Source organism: Prenolepis imparis, unplaced genomic scaffold (assembly GCF_030444845.1).
Source record: "Prenolepis imparis isolate NDT839.2.m4 unplaced genomic scaffold, iyPreImpa1.0 SCAF_12, whole genome shotgun sequence".
Classification (NCBI taxonomy): domain Eukaryota; kingdom Metazoa; phylum Arthropoda; class Insecta; order Hymenoptera; family Formicidae; genus Prenolepis; species Prenolepis imparis.
Window position 1 is genome coordinate 1,943,334 of NW_028141170.1, and position 26,904 is coordinate 1,970,237.

The window sequence follows — 26,904 nt, forward strand, 5'->3', positions numbered from 1 at the left end:
GCGAACACAATGGTACTCGGCATTAATTAACGTACAAATTAGCATCACCGGGGTTAGCGAACAGAGCAGTGATTACGTTTTAATGATACCGACCGTCAGCGGCGGCTGCGATTCCTCGGGCTGTTGCCAGCGCGTAGAGATACGCGAGGATTGTCTATTCCATTCTTTTTTTTTCATATAACGCAACTCCACAATTGTCTCTCTCTCTCTCTCTCTCTCTCTCTCTCTCTCTCTCTCTCTCTCTCTGTCTCTGTCTCGCGCGTATTTTTCCTCATTCCGAGGGAAATGGCGATAGCAATTCGAAAGTTCGAACCTCTGTTATAAAAAGCGGCATTCTATATATTAAATTCTTGCGAAAGTTTGCGAGTCCATGGTACGGCTGTGGATCATTTCTCTTGGCCTCTCTTTCTCGTAACCGCTACAACTGTTATATATTGCCGTACGCACACTTTTGCGTATTTCTTATCTGAGATTTCCGTCGCAATGTGTCCTTTTAGTAACAAATATATAATTACGTTAATCGTTATAATTGTCACTTTCTCGAAATCTCGAATGTATATTTCTGCGCCAGAGTCGGCAGTTTTCCTGTCTGGTTTTATGAAATATATCGCGGAAACCGATTGCCGATTCAAGTTTCACCGTAGACGCCGTCGAACATGAAAGTTAATTGCACTAATTCGCATGTAGCGCATTCATAGTTTCATTTGCAATAACAATTTTTTTTTTTTTTTTTTTTTTTTCATAGATGTGTCATTTTTACGCAATATATCTCCATTTTCTTTCGCGATATTCTCGCGGAAGCCCCGCGTCCGGCTTCACCGCAGATCCTGTCGACGCGCGTGAATGTTACATTGTGATAATTTAAGAGGCGCGTCCTTCCTATTCTCTCGGTCACGCTCTCGCGCGCGTAACATGCCGATGCGTTCGCGGCACGTGGTGCATCACGTTTCGACTCACCAGAGGCACACGATTGACGCGCGAGACACATTTAATTTCAAATTATGCAAATTGCCCTCAGTCTCAACTTCTTATTCGACGCTGATCGATTTTTAATTGATACCGGAAGTGTTCTTTTATAGACAGACCTTTCTAAACAAGTGATAAATGTGTGTGTGCATATATATGTACACATAATATATACACACACATATACATATATATATATTCGTAATATTATTTTTATAATACAGCCGATCTTACATCTCTAAAAATTAGAATGTAATGAAGTCATCACTTAATCATTTCACGCTAATGCCGCTGATAATCACAGTAGCGTGTGAGTAACATTAAATTTTCTTGCATTTAATACTCGTTTAACTGATAACGAGTGCTACCGTGTGAGCATCGGAGTAGTCCGCTTCTTTCCGGAATTCCCCTTGCGTTCTTAATTAGTTTTCCTCGCCCTCGACATTGTAATGCGCCTAGCGAGGTTGTTAATACGCGGAGTCGTTAATACGGCCAGTCCGGAGCGCGCATTAGCGTTACGCGTGCACTCTTTAAGCCTTCGTGCGTTTAGGTTTATTAGCATACGTTCGTATTCAACGAGACGAGAGTGCATCCTGACTGCTCCGTAAAGAGACGCGAGCGATGTGCATATATAATGGAAAAAAAAAAAAAAAAAAAAAAAATGAAAGATCGAACACTGAATTACTTTCCTGTGAATTCGCCTTTCAAACTTTCAAAGTACCTTTCAAAGTTTCATTCGCGAGATACCGCTATACGTGTACCGTTCCATCGTAATGTCACGAGTGCCGCAACGGAATTCACCTTTGCCGAAGTATCGATCGTATGCCTTTGGTAAAAGTCGAGGAGCGTCATGCCGAATAGTGTAGAGGAGAACTTCCGTTTTCGCCTTCCTTCCTTCCTTTGTACACGACGGTGGCGAGCCTCGTCATATACAATATACGAGGCACGCCTTAATTATTAAACTAGATCCTAGACGTTGAAATTGCGAGGCGTTACGCGAGACGTATTTTTTTCTTTCCCGTGCTTCAAACTCGTTCTCTCCTTCGTCGCTCTTCCGTGTCGTCTCGACGACAGTACGTATGTGTATTATTCCACCACGATCTTTTCGTTTTTCACGTTCGCGAGGGAATTCTTACATGATAATTATGATAATTATAATAATTACATTATTCGTCCTATACCCCGTTCGGTTAACGACGTGATTTCTCCCACAATTCGACAAACCCTATCTGTTATGTATGCATTGCTTCTGCTTTGTGCCGTTTAATGTGTACGAGACGATAACGAAATGCGTCAGGATATCCCTTTTTCTAGTACCCGTTATTTCCGAAAATATCACGTTCATATGTCGGATTAAAATACAAAAAAAAATAGCCGGTATCCGGAGGCTACGATGTTAACGAGAATAAAAGGAAACTGATAGTTTAGAAATTAGCGTCGCTAATGATGATTAGCCGTGTAATTTCGTCAACGCGAGAAGAGCCTCGCGCCAGCCGGCGCGAATAAATCGTTCGTGATGTTTCTTCCACTTACGTCCGTACGTGCGTATATACATACATATGGGTCTCTCTCTTAAGATCTTAAGCGCAACGGAGCCTGGGAGTTATGGTAACCGTAAATAATCCCACGGGTACGGTAATGGCAATACCTGAGAGCGAGCCCGAGTATCGTGATTGTGCGCGACGCGCGGCTATTTACCCTCGCCGCGACTTCGAAGATGTGGACGCTGTGTTATTATAGACGTTCCTTTTTATTCGGCGCCGGATGTTTATCGGCGACGCTCATTTTTTCGGGCCGTGGTAAAACGGGCTGCCAACGGAGAGATATCGAGAAAGATGAGCGCCACGGATACCGTATGTGCTCCACGTTAATAACACACACGTCTCCTCTTCACGGCGATTCCATCCTCGTCTCTCCTCCCTTCTCTTCCCTCTTAGAAATTAGAGTCATTCCTCTGCCTCTTTAAATCTGTCGAAATTAAAATTGCGCTTGCGGTGAAATATAATTAATTTTATAAGGCTCTCTCTACATTTTTCTCTGAGTGCTTCTTCTCGAATTACAATATTTAATTTTCTTCCAATATTTTTTCATTAGACTGATCTACATTAAACTAATGAGTCTTCGCGATTGATTGATATCGAAATTGAAATACACCCCTGTCTCTTATATAACGAGGGTGTTTTGTTCGGGTTAGCGCGCGCGTAAGTTCACGCAAGTTGACGGTGCAACACGGTGTTTCGGCTCGAGAGATGTGTGTGCCTGGCCCTTAATATTTCACGCGCTGCACTCTCGCGTTCTCGGCACGCTTGACGGTACCTGAAAGGGCACCGCGCTCTATTTTCGTCCCGGGCCCCCGGCTCCTGTCATCCTGTCGCATAATCGCCCCGCGGGTGTCACCTCGCGTTTAAAGAGGTGCCCGATTTCACGCCCCCGTCGATCGCCACGGGTGGCCGACATTTCGGTTGCGCGACAGTCCTCGTCTGGGTGATGCCCTAAACACATTCTGAATGCTCTCTAAACCTCCTCGGACCGCCTCTGGAATAAAAGAGAAAAAGAGAAAGGCAGACGGAGAGATTCTGCTACTGCTTACGCGCTACTGTCATCGTCTCTGTCATCGGTCCATCTGCCCTTCCTCTACTTCTCTGTCACAGTTTCTCTCTTTCTCTTGCAAATATCGCTCACGCCCCGATTATCGCGGTAAATGCCGGGATTTTACGCATCCCCGAATTATCTCAGATACACGTCGGAGAAAGAAGACATCAGCAGGAGGGTAACTACCGGTGCGCGCGAATATATGGCTTCGGTCGTACTTATTGGCATATATATTGTCATCCTTTTGTCCGTGAGATATTTATTTCTTTTTTACTCGAATGTGACAGATAGGGACAGACACTTTATATGAAATATGGATAAAAAAGAAATAGATAACAATATTTCTCTCGTCCCGATATATGTTGTACTCAATTTATATTACTTTCGAACGGTATTTTCTTTTTCTGCGCGCGAGAATTGTTCCGACCATCGGATTTCACGATCATCCCGGTTCTTCCGCGCCGTGAGATATGTTTCATCAATCATGTCGTACAAACTCCCGCAACGTTGTTCAGCGGAATCACGCGTGCGCATCCAAGAGCGCGTGTGTGCTCGACCGGCCGATTTGCCTCGCGGAAAAGAGGAATACGCGCGAGCGCGTTATATCTTTTGCTCCGACAAATTGCCCTTAGCGCTATCTCATCGTAGCTTCCGGTAGCGTTGAAACTTCTGGTGCTTCCCGCACACGTCTACGGCGAGTAACGGGACGGGGGAGAAGAAGAGGGGAAAGAAAAGCAAAGAATGAGAGAAAAAAAGAATCGCTGCGTGTGTATGCATATATATATGTTTGCCCAAGATTAACTCAATAAATAATAGCGGCATGACACGGCGGGTGTTCCGCCTCTTCGCTTTATTATCTCGAAATGCGAAGATATCTCGGTCGCCTCGAACTGGTCCACATACGTTTCCTTCATTTTCCCGATCCGAATGCTATTGAAATAGAATTATCTTGTCACGAAATTTGATATACACTGCTGCTTTATCTGGTCCTTAGATATTTTTAGCTCTAGTGTCTATAATAAGGAATTACGCTGAACAAATATTTGCTCGTAAAATTATTCTTTCACCCTCCCTAAAAAATTGTCGCAAGATCTCTCGTCGTGACGTGCGCGCGTCACAAACGTATATTACGAACGTCCGCTTTCCCCTGGGTCTGCCCGAGACTTGGCGCAATAATCGCGTTTAAAACGCATTCGTTTCAATCTCACTCCGGGGTGCCCGGTCGCTCGCGAGAGAGTTTCCTCTCCTTGCTCGGCTGGGCGAGAGATGAAATGGAAATGCAATAAAAAGTTGTAATCGAGAGTCGGCGTCGGTTATATACCCGGAATACCCGGGGGACCCGGATAAAAGCCGGCGCTTGTGCAGACAGAACTCTCGCCTCTTGTTCTTTCATTTTTTTTCTTCTCGCGAGAAAGAGAGAGAGAGAGAGAGAGAGAGAGAGGAGGGGGGTGGGGGGAAAGAGAGTGAAAACGCATTCGATACGGAATAATGTTGGAGTCTTATTATTTCGACGCGAGCGCTGTTCAACGTTCTGAAGAGGTCCAATTTCGCAGAGTTAATCCTTGCAAATGGACCTCGTTGCCTCGCAAACGAGATCTCATTGTCTCTTTTATTTCCCGACTTTTTATTATCGCGTTCTGGAAAAGAAAAAACGGGCGATTGCTTCCGAACTCCGAATTGTATATATATACTTGACGCGTAAACTTTCCAAACTCCGAATCTTCTCAGAAGATTGCTTTCGTCAGAAAATCGAGATGTCTCGGTTGGATCGAAAGCCATCAGTCAGATATATATATATTTTATCGCGTTTAATTTGTCTTCCGACGCTACTGAAAAAAAATCATTTCGACCGCGTAATGGAAGGGAAAACTGGACCTTCGACGGTCCTCTCTCGACGTTCGATTCAATTTGTCGGGACGAGGGATCGCGGTGAGTCTGGAATTGAAACATCCGACGACGACTCGTCGTACTCTCGCGCTCGGATATTGGGAAATAAAATACCTCGCATATTTTCGTACACGTCGGAAGGTCGAGACGAGAATATCGGGGTCCCCCTTCTGCTCCTTGGATTATCGTTTTCCTGCCAGCCAGCGAGAACGACGACGCTGCTGCGGAATTATAATGCGGCGGTATATACAAACGAGTTGGCGTTTTCGGTTGTAATTTATTCGAGGCCACCCCGTAATTAGCGGGACGACCCGACGGGCATACTATTCCCACTCCTGTCGCGTTCCCCGGATTCCATTTATCACAAATCAGCAGCTGCCTCGGATACCCGTGGCCCCGCTTGCGGTGTGCTGTCATGGTGTCGGACATGACATTCTGATAAAGCTCGTGAGCAAAATTAGAGTTTTGCGTTTTGTTTTTCCCGTTCCCAATACTTTGCTCGTTAATTGGAAGCATAATCTTCACATTCTCTCAGCCGGTATATATTTTCAAACTTTTGACATGTATAAAAAATCACGGATATACACAAAATAATATCTTTTTAAAACATATTCGAAACAATATTATATAAAATATTTTATAAGAGGATTTAAACTTTAGATAAAACTATGCATTTTCGCTCAATTTTAGAGATAGCGAATTAAAGAAATTATATAGTAGAAAAAAATCGCGAAATACATCAAATTAAATGAAACTACACATTTATATACGCTTGTACAACCTGTAGAATCTCATTCTCACGGATGCATTCCGGGTGAGATAAATTTAAACGGAATGATATACGATATGTGTGGAGTCGGAAAGTGCACGCACAGCCAAAATACCCAAAGCGAATGGCACAAACGCAGAGACATTATTCACGGCGTCACGCTCACCTCCTTCCGTTCCAAACACACATTCGGTTGAAGCTCGTCGAGGGTGGATCAGCGACGTGTTGTAGGATCACGCGTGATCGCGCCCGGTCGACACTCGGCAAGCAGAGGAGGAATCGGGGAAACGTCGAATAGCTCCAATTTCCTCCCGAAATTCGTCTCGCTCGCGCTTCCGCTATCGACGATTACCGTTTCTACGTTTCTCTCTTTGTCGTCGCCGCGCGCGGAGAGCAAAAGCAACAGGTGTCCGCGGGGACATTCGCAGAAACTGCGAGGGATGCGAGAGGGTGGAAACGGCGCGGGCAACCGGGCGCTTCGAGAGAGAGCAAGGGAGAATTCCTCCTCTTTATTTATGAGCTTTTTATTCGACTTGTTGAGCTCTCGCTCTCGCCCTCCTCTTTTTCTCTCTCTCTCTCGCTTTCTCTTTTCCTTTTACGTCCTCTCGACAAACGCGAATACGAATCCACAGAGAGAGAAAGAGACAGAGAGAATGGGAAAAAGGGCGGAAAGTACGCGTGGCGGCACTCCTCCGCCCCGAGAGAGGGTGCCGGAAATCTCTCGTTTGCCAGGGGCGGAAAAAAATGCGACATTTTTCCGCGTAGCTGGTAGGGTCGCGCCTGCCGATTTTTCGCATAAAGAGACAGAGTGACAAAGTCACACGGCTCTCTTATATCCGTAAGCCGAATATCCGTCGAAAATAACGCCGAGCTGTTGAGCACAGTTAATTGTTTCGAGACATTAGTCTTTCCTCCAACTCCGTTTAATACCGTTTAATGCCGTCTTCGTGTCTTATTCGAGATTGCGTTAATGTGCATTTTGGATGAAAAATTCATAGATATTTAACAAAACTATACAAGAGATCGCCGCGGTCGAACCATCCGCTTGACCCAGTTTTCCGAATACCAAACGCGCGCGCCTTTAATACGCGGTTATAGCTCTCTTCACCGAGATAAGAATAATAAAACGGCCGGTCTTTGCACAATATTCGCCAACTATCTGCGCATAATAAATGTCGGTGGAGGGAATCTTCGCACACAGGCGAGAGAGATTAAAATCCGTCTCTAAACGAAGCGCGCGGCGCGCGATCTTTTAACGATTCCCCCCTTTCCTTGCTCTCTCCGATCGCGCTATCACGCGCGCAGGTGTAATAAAATTTTCAACTCCGTTATCCGGAATCGCCGTATGAATCTCCGGTGAAATCAAGCAACGTTTGCACGGCCGCGGCCTATGCCGCTGCATCCAGGAGTCGGGTCTGGCAGATCGTGACAACGATACCGATCCAAACGCCACCGACAAAAGGCAGCCCGGGGCGAGGAAGGGGAGGACTAGAGACTCTTGGAATCCCGTCGGTTATTTCCGAAGAATATTCTCTCGCACGGTAGTAAGCGAAGTCTCTCCTCCCCCTCTCGCGCTCTCTTGTCGGTTTTTCTACCTCCTCCCCTCTCGTAAGTCCATCAGGGTTTCAGGTATTATAACACTTAGCCTCGGCTACCCGCCGACCCCTCGCTGCCGCGTTGCGAGTTCTTCAGGTATATACAATAGCGATTTCTCTCTTTCTCTCCTCTCACTCTTCTTTCTCCCCCTCTCTCTCTCTCTCTCTCTCTCTCTCTCTTGACAACGCGGAGAGGAGATAGATACGATTTAGGCGTAATCCGTCAAAGAGTTCTTTCAACGTCCGCCAGAACGTTTTATCTATGATCTCCATTAAAGTTCAGTTAACGCCCTCTTAGCCCTCTTTCGTTTTCCCAGTCCAGAACCCCCTTCTTCTTTCTCTTCTTCTTCTTCTTGCCTTCTTCGTCTCTCTCTGCGTTTTCTCTCGCTACGCCCCGGCACGGCTCTTGACGAGAGCGGATACGGATTTCAACCGGGGCTTCTCTCTTCTCCTCCGATGATTCCTTTCAAAACGCGTTTTCGCGTATACGTCACTATTATCGCTCCGTTACAGAATTCAATATGAACGCGGATTTTTCCCTTAGTTTTATACCTAACATGCAACATCCTAACATGCACATTGCATGTTAAAAGAGTATGCATTTCAGTTTTTATGTAAAACTACTTTCTACGTTTGTCTGTTACGCTTTCTTTAAGATGTGTGTACATAAATGTAAAAGTATTGTAGAAAGAAATGTCTCCGTTTCTTTCTTGCTCCGTTTTTTTTTTTTTTTTTTTTTTGTAATACATAACATTTGTTGTAAGATGAAAGTTTGCAATAATACGTTCTAGCGAGAAATCGAGCAATCAGCCGCACTCCGTGCGTTAAAGCAGATGTCAGATGAATCGCAATCTCTAAAAACAACGTCCGAGTTTTATGTACAACTTCCGTCCGCGTCCAATTTCCTTTGATCTCTTGCGCGATTTTTATACACGATAGCATAGAGTAGTAAAAAATGACACGTAATTCCTATAATCTCTTTCTCTCTTATACAACAATCTTTAGTAGATTTGTGCGCCGCGTTTTATTTTCAGCACGAAGAATGCTAACGATTATGCGCGCGTTTCTTCGACGCGGCCTCATCTTTAATGGGCGACTGTTTCGACTTCTCGAGGTGTTTCGAAACAGAGCGTGGAGAGAGCGATATTCGGCCGCCGATGCCGAGGCATTGTATAATTAAAATCTCCTGAATAAAGCAAAACGCAATCTCCCCGACTCGCGCGAGCGCGGAGGCGCGTCGTTTAATTTCACGTTCATTACGTCGCGAATGCGTATATGCGTGCTTGCGTGCGTGCGTGCGTGCGTGCGTGCGTGCTAGCGTGTGTACGAGCTGCTCTGGGGGGCGCGTCTCTCGACACGAGCGCAACCCTTCCTTCTTAGATGTAGCCCTCTGGAAAACACCGTCTCTCTTCGCCCCGTCTCTCGTCCCTCGATTGTTACTTCACTCGCGACGATCCCCATCCCTCCACTCGAAAACGTATCGGGTTACCTCCGACATAATTCCGTTAATTATGATTTCGTAGTATGATTTTCCGTCGACTCGAACGAGCGCAGTTGTGCGATTCTACCCTCTGCCTCCGTTGGGAAAATTATTATTTGACGCGCCGCGCCTGTAATGTATCGCTATGTAACGCGAGTAGAGAGTAAACGTACCCCTACGCACTACCCGACATATACCATGTTCCGATCGCGATCATTTTTTACAGTCATTATAGCAGAATCATCCATTTTGTATTCTGTCGAGAGACCATCTCGAGTATATAATATAAACGCGAAAGAAAATTAAAATTGCTTTTATTTCTCCGTCTTGATTATTTTCCGTGATTGCTACTTAATATCGTGCGTGACAGCTTTTTTCCTTTCTCTTAATTTCAATTACTCGTATCATCACTCCGTATCATAGGCGCGACTATGGAAAATCGTGAACGGGTTGATCGTAACGAGCGGAACAGGCGACGGTAGGTGGTACCAATTTAAACCTCATAAATGCAAAATCGCGCGATGATTGCGTTCATAAAGTCCTCCGTTAGTCCGCGTGGCGTCTTGGCGATCTCTCCTCCGCTCGCAACGCTTCTCTTGCCGGGATAATTTACATTGATATTTATGCCGTGTCATAACCGAGCCTACGCTCGGGGGGGTTGCGGAACGGATTCGTACAGCTAATCCCCGCCTTGCCGGGGGGTTGTTTTAATTGAAATCTTAGTCGGTTCCTCGGATTCGCGAGCGAGGGACGACCAGAAGACGATGCACTCCACGAAAAGGGGTTAACGAGGGAGCCTTACGCGTGCCGGGGTCGCGTTACACACTATCCACAGATAGTACAACGTGGCGAATCTAATTTCCCATTAACCAAATATATTCGTATCGCACGAATATCTGAAGATAATGTCGCACAGTTCCAAGAGTTTGTTGATTTATCGCTTAATCTTAATTTTGTCCTCGAGTACCTCATCTTTAACGTACAACGTGGTTCAATGAACCTCGATTTGTAGGAGAGCAACGTAAAAGCGCGATACGACTTGAAATTACTTTAATAGAACGCGTTCGGTCTTCCCTTCGATAATCCAGAGGCGCTGTACATGAGTAATTCAGAATGCTCTTGGCGAATTTGAGCGGGCCGGCGCGCTCACTTTTTCGCCGAAACGGCGAAAGTTGAGCAATTCCGCGAGATCATGCCGCGCGCCGAAATGTCAACCGCGAGACCACTAAAGCGAGAAAAACTTTTAATTCGTTCATTTCGTCGGGCTCAAAGGGTCGGCGAATGAGACTTATTAAAATTTATACGAGCAGTCCACGCGCGTACAACCAGCCCGTCGTCTCCTTCCCTCCTCGATCGCGCGAATCTTCTCAAATCTACGAAAGATTCTCTTATTTGCTTGGAAACGACCCAAGTTTACCCAAGGTTCATTTTGCGGACGAAATTTTAGAGACAATTACTATTTATTCTATAATACAAAAGCGTTCCTAAATTTTTTGTTATGAAGTTTACGCAATCGTGGAAATCTTTTTCTCGAGTTCTTTCAAAAATCAAGACCAAGTTTTGAAGAACCGCCTGATTATAGAGGATCGAATCTCTCGGCGCGCATTTTTCCTTCTGTAATAGTATATAATGTCCGGAAGAAAAGGAAGAGGAAGTTAGAAGATAAGGCATAAAAGCGGTCTTCGTTCTCGAGAAATTACACTTTAATCTGCGAGACAATACCGCGGGCGACTGTGGCCGGGAGTAAAGGGCTGCGTTCGCATCGACCCTTCCCTCTTCCCCGCTTCCCCTTCCTTGTCCCTTATATACTTTCTCTTTCTTTCTCCGGGGGTCTCTCTTTTCGAGCGTGCTAATACTTTTCAAGGGGTTAAAATCTAATTCCTGCAACCCCTAACGGCAACCCTTCTATACATAGCATCGCACAGCCTGATCCTCCGCCTTTCTCTTCTTCTTCTGTTTTTTTTTTCTTTGCGTCGTCGACGGCGAGAAAAGCGCTTCGCTCCCAATAGACATAATAAAAACGCCATCTGAAATATGCATCCCTTAATAAAACTGTCCAATTAGCCGAGAATGGAATTAAGTATTTAGGGGGTGTCGGAGAGAAGATTTTTGCCTGGTTCTCAGGTGCTCTCGCGAAAACCCTTTCGCGAAAAGATTACGTTTCCCCTTTGACCATCGCGTAGAACGTAGCGAGAGAGGGGAAAGGGGAAGTGCGAGGGAAACGATATTTCGTCCTGGACAGGAGTTGAATTATTTATAACGCTAAGATTCCTCCGCTCGGTTTTTCGTCGTGCTTTCGACGTCGATTTATTTATCGTCGACCCATGATTCGCTCGTGTCGTTTGAGATTTATTCGGATCGAACAGTTTTCCTCGAATCTACGTATATGTTGTAATTAAACTTCTCTACGAGAGAAAACTGTGAAAAAATGTTAAACGAGTTAAAACAAGAACATTTTTATTCTCCCAACAAAAGTCATCGCATAACGTGAACTCAACCCTTCGTGTCTCGTACGGAATGTAAAAGACAGAAAATAGCGAAGAGCCAAAGTGATCGATCGAGGAAGGATCAGCCCGCGGCAGGGACAGGATGGTCATTTATAAAATTAAATCCCTGGAATATTTCAGTCGTACAAATCCCACCTCCACATTGGTATATAGGTACGAAGGGCGGCGGTCAGGCAATCGTAAAAATTCCACGGGGTCTGGATGCATTGGAAATCCACGTAATTAACCGAAGGAATTTCAGAGTGTACGCCGGGGAGTCGATTAAAAACGCGAGCAACGCCTACAGTTAAACGGTAGGGAAATTTTTCGCGCGTTCTCTTTCTATCTCTCCCTCTTCCTCTCTCTCTCTCTTTCTGTATTTTTTCTCTTTCTCTCTCTCCCATCTTTCTGCTCGCCCGCCCGCTCATTCTCTTGCACCTTTACCCTCGATACGTCCGCGCGCGTTTCTCGCTTTTTTTTTTTTTTTTTTCGTAGTCGCTGCTTCTGCTCTATACTGCTGCGCCGCCGTGTACATTTTTTCGGCTTCGATTAAAAAATACTTCGGACCAATTATTCCGCAACACCCGTCCGCCGGTCTTTCGCGCCGCCGCTCTTCTCTCTCTTCTGATTTTTTTTTATCACCACTTGGACTTTTTTGTTCCAGTCTTCACATTTCTCGCGCGTCGTTCGTTGTCGTTATAAAATCGACGTGTGATTTAAAAACCCGGGTGTCGCGGTGCGCGCTTTTCGGTCGATTTTCTTCCGCTAGCTTTTTCCCCGACGAATGAGATTGACGAATGGCGATCCGCTGACGCGCGTGAGAGGGCTAATTATGTAAATAATCGAGCAGCTTATTTGTATACGTTCGCGCGATGCATCGACGTCATTAATCGTCGTCCTCGAGCATTTCGCGAGGCGACTATAATTAATACAAATCGTCGTTGTACAGCATGCTCGAGAAACGCCACAAAGTGGCAGAAGGAGCAAAAGGGAGGGAAAGGAAAGAGAGAGAGAGAGATGGTTCAAGGGGCGTCGTTGTATGTACCGTGGCTGCGGAGAACGAGAATCCAACGTCATTCGAAGTAAATTTATACGACTAATACACCGCTGCCGGAGGTCTTAATATCCAGCGGGGCGCGCGATGAAAGCAGGCGAGTTTAAAAAGTGCAATATCACGGAATACATAAATGCGAGATGAGGCCATTTGAATGAAAAACAAATAAATTCCGCCGGCGGACTCCGGGTTCCAGCCGGATCGTGTGTATCCAATTTCGTTTTCACGCCGGTTTCATTTATTTTAGCCGCGCAGCCACGCGTCTCTCTCTCTTTCCGCCGCTCATTTGGATTTATCATATAATTACAGTACGCGCCTAGTATATAATTATATATATACATCGCCGAATAAATCGCGACGCGTCCGTTTCCTATCATTATAATACGAGAGAGAGAGACTGAATTATATATAGATATAATCAATTGATGCAGTTATCTGTCTAATATCTCATGCTCCGTTTGGAGACAAGACAGGGAAGTCGACGATCGATCGGTAATTGAATAGCTTTTTTTTTTTCTCGCACGATCCCAGTATCAGACCGATACGACGATGCATCATGCGTGCGAACACGCGTGTAACTGTATCGTATCCCGATAGATTTCGTATTACGATGATGAACCCCTCCGTGCGCGGACGAGAGAGCGTGCTACTTTCGATGGATGCTCACTCGATATGACACGATACGAGTATTCTGGGGATCGAGATAAAGGAATCGAGTGGGCAGAACGTGACGAGACAATGGATCGCCGATCCACTAGCCGTAATACAATCGCATCAGCATCTCGCCGTATTGTTTGCTTCGCTTTGATATCAGCCCCGAGCTCTCGATTCTTCTTTTCCTCGCTGGGTCGCGGGTTCTTTCTTTTCCCAAAGATCATCTCCGACCTTCTCCTCTCGTTCTTTCTCTTTTTTTTCTTTATCCCTCTCTCTTTCTTTCCCGTCTTCCCTCTTCTCGAATCTTGCCGCAGGCGGAATCCTCCTCGTAATTAACCTCGCAAAAGTAACGCTAATTACGGCCGAGTTCTACTTATCTCGCCTCGCGTCAACTTCGCAGAGTCGCGCTCTCCCGCGATTTTTTTTTCTTCTTTCCGTCTTCCATTCGCTTTATTATCCAGAGGAAAAACTCGAAAGCGAGAAAGACTGCAAGTAGAATCATACATAATACATCATTCTCGATGAAAAACTGAGCAGATTTGTAAGATATAAGCGCGCACGTAAGACTGACATATATAGATAAAATACTTTCTTGGCGAAATTAACATATTATATCATTGACGAAAAGAAGGGATGGAGAAAGACGGTGCATTTAAGCTGAAAAGAGCGAGAAGGAGATGGATGATCTATGAGAGGGAGAGAGAGAGAGAGACGAAGTGAGCATGAGCTCTCCGGTGAGTCCGTATAGATAATAAGACGCGATAAATTCGTAACATTACCACATGAATATCCGCGATGTGGGCGTACGGCCTCGCCACTGGCACAGAAATGCAGAGCGCATCAATTAAAAACAACAGAGAAAGAGAAAGATTGTATATATGGCTTGTGAATGTGCGCATCCTGGTGCACATCTAATTCGCGCACTCTCACGCCTGTTTTCGAATGCCGAGCTACGAATGTGTAACCTGAGAATTGCTCGACGTCGTGTGTCCATGTCAAAAGAGCGATCTATGCAATATTGCATACCGGCGAGGAAAAAAGGGGGCGGATTTAAATAAAAAATTAGATATCACGTTTCTTTTATCCTCTCGGTAATCAATATTAATTAAACAAGAGATAGAGAGAGAAGAGCTATAAATTTAATTATACGATTCATTTTTCTCAATGTTGAACGTCCGATAGCATTTAACGCGGGGCGAAGTTTCCTTCGAGTGGAAACTCGGCAGTAGCTCTCTCGAGGAGAAGATCGGAGATCGATGATTTCGGAGATGAAACCAGCAACCCATTTCACTCACGCTAGACTGAATCAGCATTCCACCGAAGGCGGTTGAAGGTGAGGAGAGATGCGTTCGTTCGTCTTTGGATATCGTATTGGTGGCGTGTATATACGTCTCCGACGAACGTCTCCCGTTCGCGTTATCGGAGGGGCGGGAAAGAGAGCGATCTTGGAGATTAAACGATCGGATTCCGTCGTATCCTTTTCCCCCTCGACGGCGGCGAATCCGCGAAGCCGGTGGCGGTGCCCTCCCGGGGCCAACAAATTAGTACAATTAGAATCCCTCAAAGAAAATTGATAAATTCCACCGGAACAATTTCGCGACTCATTTCACTAGGGCGCCCTTTGTTATGCCTTCGGATATCCGGAGACGGCGTGGAATAGCGCGGAATCCACGACGGTGAAAACTTATCGCGACAAATGGCTGCGAAATTAACAACAAATTGAGAGCTCATTTTTATCTAGATTCAGTTTTTCTCTCTCTATCTCTCCGGAAATGGTAATCTTGAAATTTACATTTTGTCGAGAAACAATCAGTCGTTTTAAAAACGGAAGTATATCGTATCTGCGCTTTTAGTTTGACTGCATATTAGATGATTTGTCCGCGAAAATTCGCTCATTCTTTGCCCATTCTGCCTTCTTCTACGTTCTTCACGAACTGATCGCAACACCGTTTCCAAGAGCGTGCGAATTAACGAGTTCTTTGCCTACCGTGCGAATGCGCTTTAATACAGCGTGCTCTTATCCGAACGAGATCGTCGGCGGCCACGCAGGAAAAGAAATTAAAAGACTCGGCCGACAATCGGACGGACGGGGGCATCAGTAGAGTATGCGCTGCGTGCACACGGGTGTTCTTTTAATTGTATGCACGTAGAAGGCGAAGACCGCTAATTTCAGCCTGCCCGCCTAACATCCGCGATAGTCATTAATTCGCGCCGCGAAAGAGGAAGCGATGTGTTTATATCCGACGACAGCCGCTTAATTTTTTACGCCACAAGCGAGAGAGAGAGAGAGAGAGAGAGAGCATCCTGCGACGACTCATCCGTCTTCTCTAGCGAGTATACTTTAGTAGGATTCAACGATCCTAGAAATACACGACCCTCGGGTTTCTACCCTTTCGGGCCCTTGCCCTCGTCGTCCACCCCCACCCTGCTTCTTCCTTCTTTGCCCCGAATTTCTCCTTCGCTACGCTTCACCGCCGCTTCCGCGGAGCACGGCAAACATTAAGAGCCTCTAGATTTATTTATAACTACATTTACGCGCATGCCAACCATCCCGGCAACTCCTTCCTCTCTTCTCGACCCCTGCGAACCGCCACTCCGAATTATTGCGTTTATGCGAACGCAAGGGGTAAGATGTTCCGCGTTTCTCCGCTTTCGCGGCGCACTTTGCCGCACGAGGGTGCCTGCCGTCTTCGAGAAATTTACAAAGTTCCAATAAAGTTCGCGGCTTTTATCGAGTTGAACCACGTCGCTTCGATGCCGACATTCGCATTAACTCTTTAATTGCCGAGTTTCGTAGAAAAAGTTTCGTAGAAAACACCGAGTCATCGTCGATTGAAATCGCTCACGAAATAAGAGAGTTAATAATTTCTCACTTTTTCCATTTTATTAAAAAAAAAAAGATAAACACATGAAAGCTGCTACTTGATTTATCTCGCAGTTGGCTTCGTATAAACGCGGACATAAATACGCGGAGCGACTCGTTTTATTTCGAAGGTCTTTATTAACCCGACGAGTAATCAAGATCAATGTGCGAGAGACGACTGTATATATGAAGCTACACCGGTGCGACAAGAGTCGACTCTCAACGTTCCTATCTTCCGCGAGAACTTTTCCCGGTTGACGGCCCGTTGCTGATGTTGATATATATCGTCGGTTATATGAGCCCTTCTCTCGCGCTGTGCGCTACTGCTGCTGCTGGTGGACTCGAGGATTCCCCTGACGGCGCTGCTTGTACTTACATCACGCTACCGTCTCACGGAGAATTATTTGGGCTTTATATCAAACCTTACGACGCCGCTCAACCCGAGGAATCTAATTTGAATAATACACGACTCCGCCGAGAATACTAACTCGTGCAATGCGCGTGTTGTATACGCGGTGTTCTTCGAAACATTTGCCAAATCCGAGGTAGCGAGCACATAAGACGACGATTCTTTTAGATCGCGAATTTTATTAATTTTTTATCTCTTTGTATTAATCTGGCATTTTCGTAACAACAAATCAAATTCGAAATGATATTTTTTGTTCATTCGTTATAAGTGTTTTTCGGAAGCGGAGCTAATGTAATGTTGAGCATTTTCCTTTCTAATATTCTCTGCTAGTTAGGAACAATAAATTCAGAGTTTGTAATTCATAGATAAGCGACAATCTAAGTATTACGTATTGATATCTATTGTAATATAATATTTCATTCTTTCGAGATAAAAAATAATTTAACACTTACTGGGATATGAGATGCACAACAGCGGAATTGCAGAACACATACAACGTTGATTTGTTGAAAATGTAAATATATTCAAATTATGTAAAACAATGTCTAGAGTAATTAATATTTTAGAAACTAATTATTGCGCACAATTAAATATTTATATTTATATTAAATATATATTTATATATTTGAATAAATACTTATAAAAATTATACAGAAAAAATTTTTCAGATATAAAGTTATGAAATATGCAAAATAAAAACTCAACTCTTATATAAATGATTTAGATAATTGTAAATCTTAAACAATATATATTGAAATATATTATATATATTTATTTATTTGAAAACATTAATTATTATAAATATTTTGTTAGTATTTTAAATATTTTAAATATTTAAAAATAAAATCTAGAATATTATTTTACATAGTGATGTAAAATGGAGCCACGAAAATAAGCGAAGAATTAATTTTATTAGTAAGACAAATAATAAATTAATAAAATTTTAAATTGCTCACCCCAGCATGGTTGCTCCATGGTTCGATGCCTTATCAGGTTTTCTCTTCCTCTCTTGTTTGTTCTTTGCTACTCCTTCATGGCATTCACGGGACACTTATTCGCGAAAACACAATTAATTACGATCGCGCGTGCATTATTTAACAGAATACAACGATCGCGCGGCACTTTACATAACACTTTCGATGTTAATCGTACATGACGCGCGCTTTATTTTATATTGTGACAGGAGGATAATCATAGTTAGACACGAAGCTGCGATTCGTTCGGAAAATCACGCGATTAAATTCACACAATGCTATCTCTGTGGTTAATTAATTAAATAGTTTACGCACGCTCTTTTACAACGATATTACTATCTCTCATTATAATACAAGCGAACAGATAAACTAAAAATCAAAGATAAATATTTGCAGAATATAATATTCAAGAATCGCTTTGTCGACTTGAACATAAAATTCATATCAAATACATGTTTCAATATAGATAATTAATATCTAAGCGCCGAAATTATAAAATTGATAAATATATTCAAATATTCGGCGTTAATAACAACTTATTAAACGCGTCGAATCAATTCAATTTGTATCCGCGAAATTTTGTCAATGACTGAAAAATTCAAAAAAAGTACATCGGCAATTTTATTACTACGGAGAATAAATTGCACGAATCAATGGTTAGTTAAGCAATAATCACGAAAATTAATTAGTCCGATTAAACGGTTTGATAATCTCTAAATAATAATTGTAATAAGCGTAGAAAGAATGATTATTTGTCGCAATCGTACATACTTGGAGAGATAATAACGACGATACAAACACAGAGCGAGCGACGGTGTTGCTCACTCGAGTATCGTTGCACGAATGACAGGATCATCGTGCGTGTACGTGCGAATGTCAACAACATCGCCGCACGTAAACAAAAAAGATTGCCGCGCGCTATGTGTATCATTGGCCTATTATTATCTCTCCAAGTGCGAACGACGAAAGAGTATGAAATAATCATACGTTTCTATTATTACAATTTGCGATTATTAAACCGCGTAATTAATCATTTTTACGATTATCTCACGTGCCATTAACTTGCGTAATATCGAGTTATATCGTGCAGTATTATTAAAATTGCTGATATTGTTTTGGAATTTTTCAGTCATTAACAAAACATCGCAAGTATAAATCGAATTGCTTAATTGACCTATTGCGTTTACTAAGTACACTTGTTATTAACACCGTTATTTTAATATATCAATTGCATATCATAAATTTGGCACTTGTATATCAGTGATATGTCGAGAAACGTGTGCCTTTTATATGATTTATTCATTCGAAATCTATCGCGCATATCGTCAAAACGATGGCGAGATATATTCTGAGATGTTACATTCTATCTATGTTTCATTTTAACTTGTAAATTTATTCGCTTGTGTTATAATGAGACAATTAAATTTTTTGTAAAATGCGTGCGTATACTATTTAATTAACAACAGAGATAGCATTGTGTGAATTTATTCGCGCGATTTTCCGAACAAATCGCAGCTTCGTCTCGTCTAACTGTGATTATTCTCCTGTCACAATATAAAATGAAGTGTCGGTTATGTGCAATTAATATCGGCAGTTCTATATGTAAAGTACCGCGTGATCATGATATTTTGTTGAATAATGCGTGATTGTAATTAATTGTGTTTTTGCAAGTGTGAATGTCTTGAAGGAACAGCAAATAACAAACAAAAGAGAAAAAAAAATAATAGATTTAAAGAGGCAAGTCGAGTAACGGATAGAGTAATCAGGGTGAGCAATTTAATTTAGTTAATTTATTATTTGTTTTATTTATAAAATTAAATGTTTGCTTAGTTTCACGGTAGTAATTCATTTTACATCACTGTGCATATAAAATATTTTAGATTTTATTTTTAAATACTTAAAGTAATTAAATATTAATAAAATATTTATAATAATTAATTTTTTACGTAAATATATATAAAATATTTCAATAATGTTTTAGATTTATAATTATTTAGATTATTTATATAAAAAAAGTCTTGCATATTTCATAAAAGTTTATATTTAAAAAAATTGTTTTCAGAAATTCTATAATTTCTTTTATCAGATATTTATTTGAAGAGACGAATAAAAATTTAATTGTGTGCAATAATTATTTTTTGAAGTGTTAATTATTTTGGACATTAGTTTATACAATTTAAATATATTTGTATTTTACAGATCAACTTGGTATTCTTCAGCTCCGTCGTGGCGCATTACATCGTACCGGTAAGTGTAAATTGTTATAAGTAAATTATTTTTTATCTTAATCTCTCGAGGTAATAGAATATTGTATATATCAGAGATATATATATGACACTACGTAAAGATTTGAATTTTAATGATGTATCAGTGTTAAACTTTCTGCATTATTTATTTCTATAAATTGCTAGAAAGATATATATTACAGAAAGTATTTCTATATGTTCGTAAAATATAAAATACTGAAGCAAAAGAATTCTTAAAAAATTGAAATAAAAAATTTAAGAGTTTAACAATAAATTAGTACTTAATTACTATATCCAAATTTGATTTTTCGAATAGGGGTGTCAAGTTTACGGAAATTTTTTCGAAAATTTATTAGTTAATATTTTTTTAAATATATATCTTATAAAGACTTTTGGAAATACGGCGAGCTCGTTTATCGACTAGCTAAAGGTTGTGGGTGAAAGATTAACATTTACGTTGAGTGCACGAGGACAGTGACACGAGGTCGGGAACGCTTTTTCGAACAAAGAGAGCCGGTCATTGACATTCTTCACTTTCATCGCGCTTTCTTCGAAAACGGGGCTAATGCGACTTTGATATCGGTGGAGATCCGATGGTCCAAGAATAAAATAACGTATGGCACGATTATCTCGCGCCGAAGACCAGGACCAAAGGCATCATAGACGTCGTGCATCGATTACCGCATACGCGTTGCAAGCTTCACGCTTGAGAGGCGCATCTCGCGCAGCTTCGCTCGTTCGACGCTCTCTTCTCTCGCTGAAGACAGCCGAATCGAATTTGCAAACTTGCAGATTGGATTCCAACTTGCCTATTATAGGGTGCGTCTGTTCCGGTTAAAAGCTGGGGGCAAGGGAATTAATGTCGATACGCTAAGGAAGGCCGGAGGATTACTCCAAAGGCCCGTATCTCATTGTCTTAGATGTTGCTCCCTGCCCTGTACATTCGATCCTCCCTCCTTTTCCCTCGTCGCTACCGCCTTGGTTCTTACTTAAAGAAGTTGAACGCGATAAGTGAATGTTAACGAAAATATTAATAATTATCTCTTTTCTTTAAGACTAATTACAAATCTTATTTCCGATTCTAAACAAACTTTCTACCTATGCAATTCCCTTGTCGTCTTCATTTACCGCTTCTTCGCCTCTCCGAACAACTCGCGGAAACTTTGTAATGCATTTTATTTATTCACAAAGGCAAATACTCATTTACGGCAGAGACACGGTGAACGTTTCGCGGCTAGCAAAGTCACTGTACGAGAGTACACTCGCAGCCACTTTATCCTCGGCCGCCAGAAGAGAGAGAAAGAAGGCGAACGAGATAGAGAGAGAACGGCCGTCTTGCCAGGCACACCGAAACTCTAAAGCGTAATGCCACAATCCCTTTGATGGAGTTTCTGTAAATGGAACCGCGTCCAGCTGAGTGCCCACGGGGCGAGTCGCCCTCTGTCAGTCCCTTCGCTCGCCTCAGACGCTTCAGACCGTTTGAAAAAGCGGGAATTTTTAATTTCCGAGGATTACGTTTGCCGGCCGGAACGAAGAAACTGGGAAAGGGCCGCGTAGATCTTTTGCATACAGCGATTCTGACAGCTATCTCGCGGCTTTGGCTGCCTCCTGTGTTTTTCCCAAAGTCTATTTGCCACTCGACGTTAATACCTTCGTTTCTATAGACTGCCATTTTTCGCTGTGTTTGACAAAAGTGTCCTCTCCTTCTCGATTTCAGACATAGGTACGAGTAGTGTATAATTGTTCGTCATAAAAATATTGTACGTTTAATTTACAAGAATTGACCTCACGAGTTTTCCTCGACACTTCGCGATTAACTTACATTTGATCGATTCGTTTCTTGTTAACCATGACACCTCTCCTTTTCCCTCTCTGAGAACCACTGGCTCCGTCCCAGCGGTAGCCTTTCATCAAGTCTTCATTAGGTCGTGGTAAATGTATTATGACTTCTGATTGAGTGCTGTCGAGCATTATATCTACGTGTCTATATATAGCGAACCACTACGCTCCGACATATACCAAGCGGCACTCTCTGCCGTCCGATGCCTCGTTTCCCCTTCCTTGCAACTATCCTCGCAATAGTCCGCGCTGTTTGAATTTTCCTATTTCACATATACACATGTTATGCATCTACATACGCCGTAATTCATATCACTAATACCGTAAATTGACGCAGCGATTTATCACACATTGTTCGAGTAATCTAGAGTCGATTAGGGATGAGAGAAGATTAAGAAATAATAAAAGGATATAAATCTTTGATTCAGACCGATCATTTTCGGCATTTTCCGACAGATACCCGTCGCGAATTTGTGAATTTCAAAAATTGGCTGGCGATTCGGAAGCGCGTCGCTCGATCTCTGGCAGTTTCCGCCGATCCACCGAATTACTTCTGTCGTCGGGACTGACTGTACCGGCGTATCGTTGACACACGTCGCTATATATACGCATGTATAATAATTAATGGTACCCGCGTAGGTGTGGTCCGCACACATGTATCGGAGCGGAGCGCGGCGTATATCTGCGCGACGCGCGGGCAAAGATGTGTAATTGCGTTACCCATCGAATTCAGTTATACGGGCATGGCGAGTCTGATGCATAAAATGACGGGACCAAATTCAGTTATAGTTCGCTTCACAAAGCGAATACGGCCGCGCGTCGTTAATATCGCGCGCCGTTGCGAACGCCGGTGTCACATTGTTACGACGGAATTTTCCGGGGCTCGAAAGTAGTCATCCGGCAAAGAGAGAGTGAGAGAGAGAGAGAGAGGGAGGGAGAGAAAATGGCGAACAGATTGGAGGACGACGTTCTCCTCCTACGAAATATGTCGCGGATGTCGCGTCGCGACCAACCGATATTTTGATAATAATCATTACTCGTAGTTTCGCGAAGACAAGTATGATTTCTTTTATTTAATTTGTTCAGTATCTCGAATATGATGAAAATTAAAAGGGGATATTTGTCCGGCTCGATAGCGAGCTAAAGATGCCTAAAGAATTGAATCCCGTCTATAGTAGCTGTGCGTTAATTCGTTGGTCGGTGGTTCGAGAGTTTCTCCAAGCTGGCTAATAACGCCCATCCCTCGGCGAGAAATGTCTCGAGTTCATTTTTTTTCCTCTCCCTTTTACGCCCTCTCTCGCTCTAACGAGAGAAAAAAGGAGAGACGAGAGCAATGTAAAAAAAACCAGAGCAAGAGAGAGAAAGAGAGTCCAATCCGCGCTCCACCTCTTATTTTTCCTCGAAGCTCGCGACTTAATTAATCGCATAACACAGGGCCTAATGAAATCAGAACTCCCATCCCATCTCCGTCTCTATACTCTCCCCTCGCGCTGCTCGTGCTACGTAAAAACGGAAATATTTCCCGGGAATACTTTTCCACCTCTCCACCCCCGCCCTTTTACCCGGCCTCTCCTCCTCTCGCCTCCGGTTCCTCCGGCGAAAGCCGAGGGTCGGCAGATAGCGAGCGAGAAATTAATTCGAAAATCGATAAATTCGTTTCGACGAATTTCTCTTCGTACGCTGCTGGTGCCGATATGAAAAAATGAATTATTGCGGTGCGCGGCGCGTATTATCGTAAGATAATCGGCGATTTCTAAATTCCGAGCCGCACACGAGTGCTATTAAATCGAGCCGAAGAGGTGGTCTCTCTCCCTGCAGAAGATTGCTCGGTATAGCGCACAATTTAACGGAATGTGTAGATTTCAGTCAGAATCGATTTCTCCAACATTACTTGGCGGTAACCTCAATCCATTGTATCACTCTCTCTCTCTCTCCTTCCACATTATAACATCAGTCATGCATGACTGTGATTTGCAAAGCACAGATCCGCAATTTTTTTATTTCTTAACTCTCTTTATTATTCCGGCTAAAATTATCAAACATTTTTTTCTTGTAACCAAAGTGGTTACGTGCCGCTCGATCACGAATGTCAAGACGCCGTCGATCCTCTCAAGAATAAAGGACGGACTTGGGAGAGGAACTCGAAGAATGCCGAATAGTCGATAAAGCGTGCACGAAACGGGCGAGATACGTCGAGTTCCTTCGGGAATCGAGGGTTCGTTTGCCGATTGCTCCTGCGGTAGTATCGAGGGCAAAGCAATTTCTTCGCCAAGAGAGTCGAGTGCTTGCGTTGCTTCTCTCTCTTTCTCTTTTTCTCTCTCGAAGATTAATTAAAATGTCGAACATGCCGCCGATTAATCAACGGCACTCGATGCGCCGTGTAGTCTCTGTAACAATGATTAAAAATGTATCGCGTCGCTTACTCGACGAAGAGAGCGGAAGTTTCGCGAGTTTCTTCAACTTCTTCACGGTTCGGTCGATTTCACACAAAACCGCTTAAAATCAACAAAGCATCGATCGATTATTCGAGGCGGGAAAAAACCGAAGGGCGACGACGAGTTCGAAGATTACCTTTCAGGTGCGCCCATGTCCGGATGTCTGGTCTCCTTCGATCGAAAATCGAGATCGTTGTATATGTATATCGCTGTCAATAAAATCGCCTAATCATGTAATTCATTATAAGGTCTCGGGACGATTCTAGAAGGGGTCGCGAAAGGCGACTTGGAGTCTACAACGGGTCGCTTCGTAACGCGGGACGACACGCTTTACGAGCACCTGACCTGTTCACACGGCGCATTTAGCGGCCGGTATTAATTTAACACCTACCGACAGGCGTCCGGCGCTTCTGCACCCGTTAAAATAATAAGCGAGCCCGCGATGAATGTCGGAGAAATAGGCTGGAAATCCTTTGGGAAACCGCCGAATGTCGTTGCGCGATTAAGACTTTCATCCAATTTAATTGCTCGTTTTATTTTCGATCAATCTAAAATAATACTTGGGCGAAACGAGCGACACGTGTGTTTTCGTGACGATGAGAAATTACGCTCTACCGGAATAAGAAACCGACAATGCAACCTCAGTAATAATTAGTTACTGCACGATATATATGGATATATATGGATATATATGTATATATATTTGATTGCCCGTTTATAAAGTGTATCAATTATGAATGAATTACTCTATTCACAGTCTTGTCGAAGTGGTAACAATTATATTGCACCGTGTACACATAATAATAATTTATGATTATCACGAGATTAAATAACGTAACCGTGGGCGATTGTTATTGCTACCGTTGTGCGTCACAACAAACCCATGTTATATTAAGAGCTCTCATAGTTGTTATATATCTGTGGTATTCTTTTCCTTTCGTTCCACATGTATTTGTCCAATTTCGATGGCGTAACACATTGACATATGTTTTGACCCCGATAACATTTCGTTATGGCTAATGGGCGTTTAATCTTGCCATTTCGCTTCAATGAACTAATGTTCGATAACGAGCGCTTTCGAGTGTTTATTCGAGAACCATTTGTCGGACCGATTGATCCAGGTCGAATGAATAACCGATGATAAGATCCACGCTTCACGGATATATTCGCGCGCAATACCTCCCTACCGCACCTGGACGGTTCACACTGGCCTTTTTTTCCGACTGATCGATTTGATACGATATTATGTTTGCACGTACTTTACACCGCGCGTTATTAATTCTCTCGTCCTTAAGAGCCACAAGTCATTATTCCTTCAATTTATTTCACGAATCGACAGTCGTGTTCAAGTACCCGTATTGTTCGAAGTTTACATTATATCGCATGTTTAAGGATTTCATGAATGATACGATATCGCTCTTTAGCCATTTCTTTCGATTTCGAAGAATTCCGAGATTCAGTCGGTGGAATATAAATCGTTTAAGGAAATTTCCAACTACCGATCCATCAAGAGAGAGCAAGCGCAAATTCTTCCTACGCGATTGAGATTTTCTGGCCGCAATCATTGTAACGTCACGCCGCAATATCGCTTCTACGTGATACTCGTTACACGAACGCGCTTCTCTATCTCTTGGTATATAGTACGTACCGCATGCGTACGTGCTCGTCCGAGATATACAGATGCCACTCGTCGTGAGTGCAAGCGCAGCTGCGTCTACTGGACGCAGACGATGCCGGCTGACGGGAGAGCTTGTTCCTTAGCGGGACATAATTTTTATCGGGCCGTATTCGGGGCCTCAGATGCCGCGACGCCGCGGCAAATGGAAGCGGCCAATTGACACACGCGCGCGTTCAGAAATAATGCATACGCTAAAAGCATTCGTCCGTTTCGTTCCGCCCACGTCATCGAGAGCCTTTCTTTTTGACGTGAACGATCGTATATATCCGAGACCACGAGGATCCTTGCCCGATTGAAATATTCGCGTTAGAACTCGCGGAGAAGTTAAGACAATAAAGCAATAATAATATTTGGAATCATCAATAAGAGATGTTTGTAATATAATATATTCATGATGATTATATAGTACGAGCTGTTTGTTCTAAATAGACCGTTCGGTGAATAGATTTACGTACATGTGCATATACAAACAGTTGCGTGAGTAACACACGCGTGCATGGTCGTTAACGACACTCGTCCGGCTTGCACCGGGTGCGTAAGAACGGAATGACATTTCGGCGTTGCATGCGTTGCCCGCGCTTTTGCGATAATCGCACCTGCTATTGCTTCTGGCCTGGGTCGCGATTCTCCGGCGTCACGTGTAGGTGTGAACGTACGGTTGCGTGTATCGGTGGAAAACGGTCGACGAATTCGGTGCAAGACGTGTTCGGGTCGGAAAAGAGGGAGAGGCAATGAGAGAGAGAAAGGGAAGGAGAAGAAGCAGGAGGGGGTGAATGTAGGAAGACAGAGCAAGAGAGCAAAGATGGAAGGAAGGTCGACGGGAGGTGGAGGATCGATAGCCTGCACCTCGGCTCGAATTGCCTCGCGCCTCCAGGTTCGGTGCGAAAGGATCCATTAATTTCTGCACCTCGATCGTTCTCGACGTTGTCCGGCGACTCTCATCTCGGCGCGCCACGTCTCTTCTCAGCAAATCCCGA

General features: G+C 43.3%; 1 protein-coding gene across 6 annotated transcripts in view; it reads left to right on the forward strand.

Annotated features, from left to right (window-relative positions):
* Positions 1-26,904, forward strand: part of Dac (dachshund family transcription factor) — a 181,560-nt gene that overhangs the window by 20,203 nt on the left and 134,453 nt on the right. For 4 of the 6 annotated variants that reach the window (XM_083051733.1, XM_083051736.1, XM_083051731.1 and 1 more), the window contains exon 2: positions 19,929-19,976. The exons of the other annotated variants lie outside the window; for them this stretch is intronic. In XM_083051733.1, the coding sequence (XP_082907859.1) occupies positions 19,929-19,976 (48 nt within the window). The remainder of the gene's footprint in view (positions 1-19,928; positions 19,977-26,904) is intronic. 6 annotated transcript variants of the gene reach the window in all.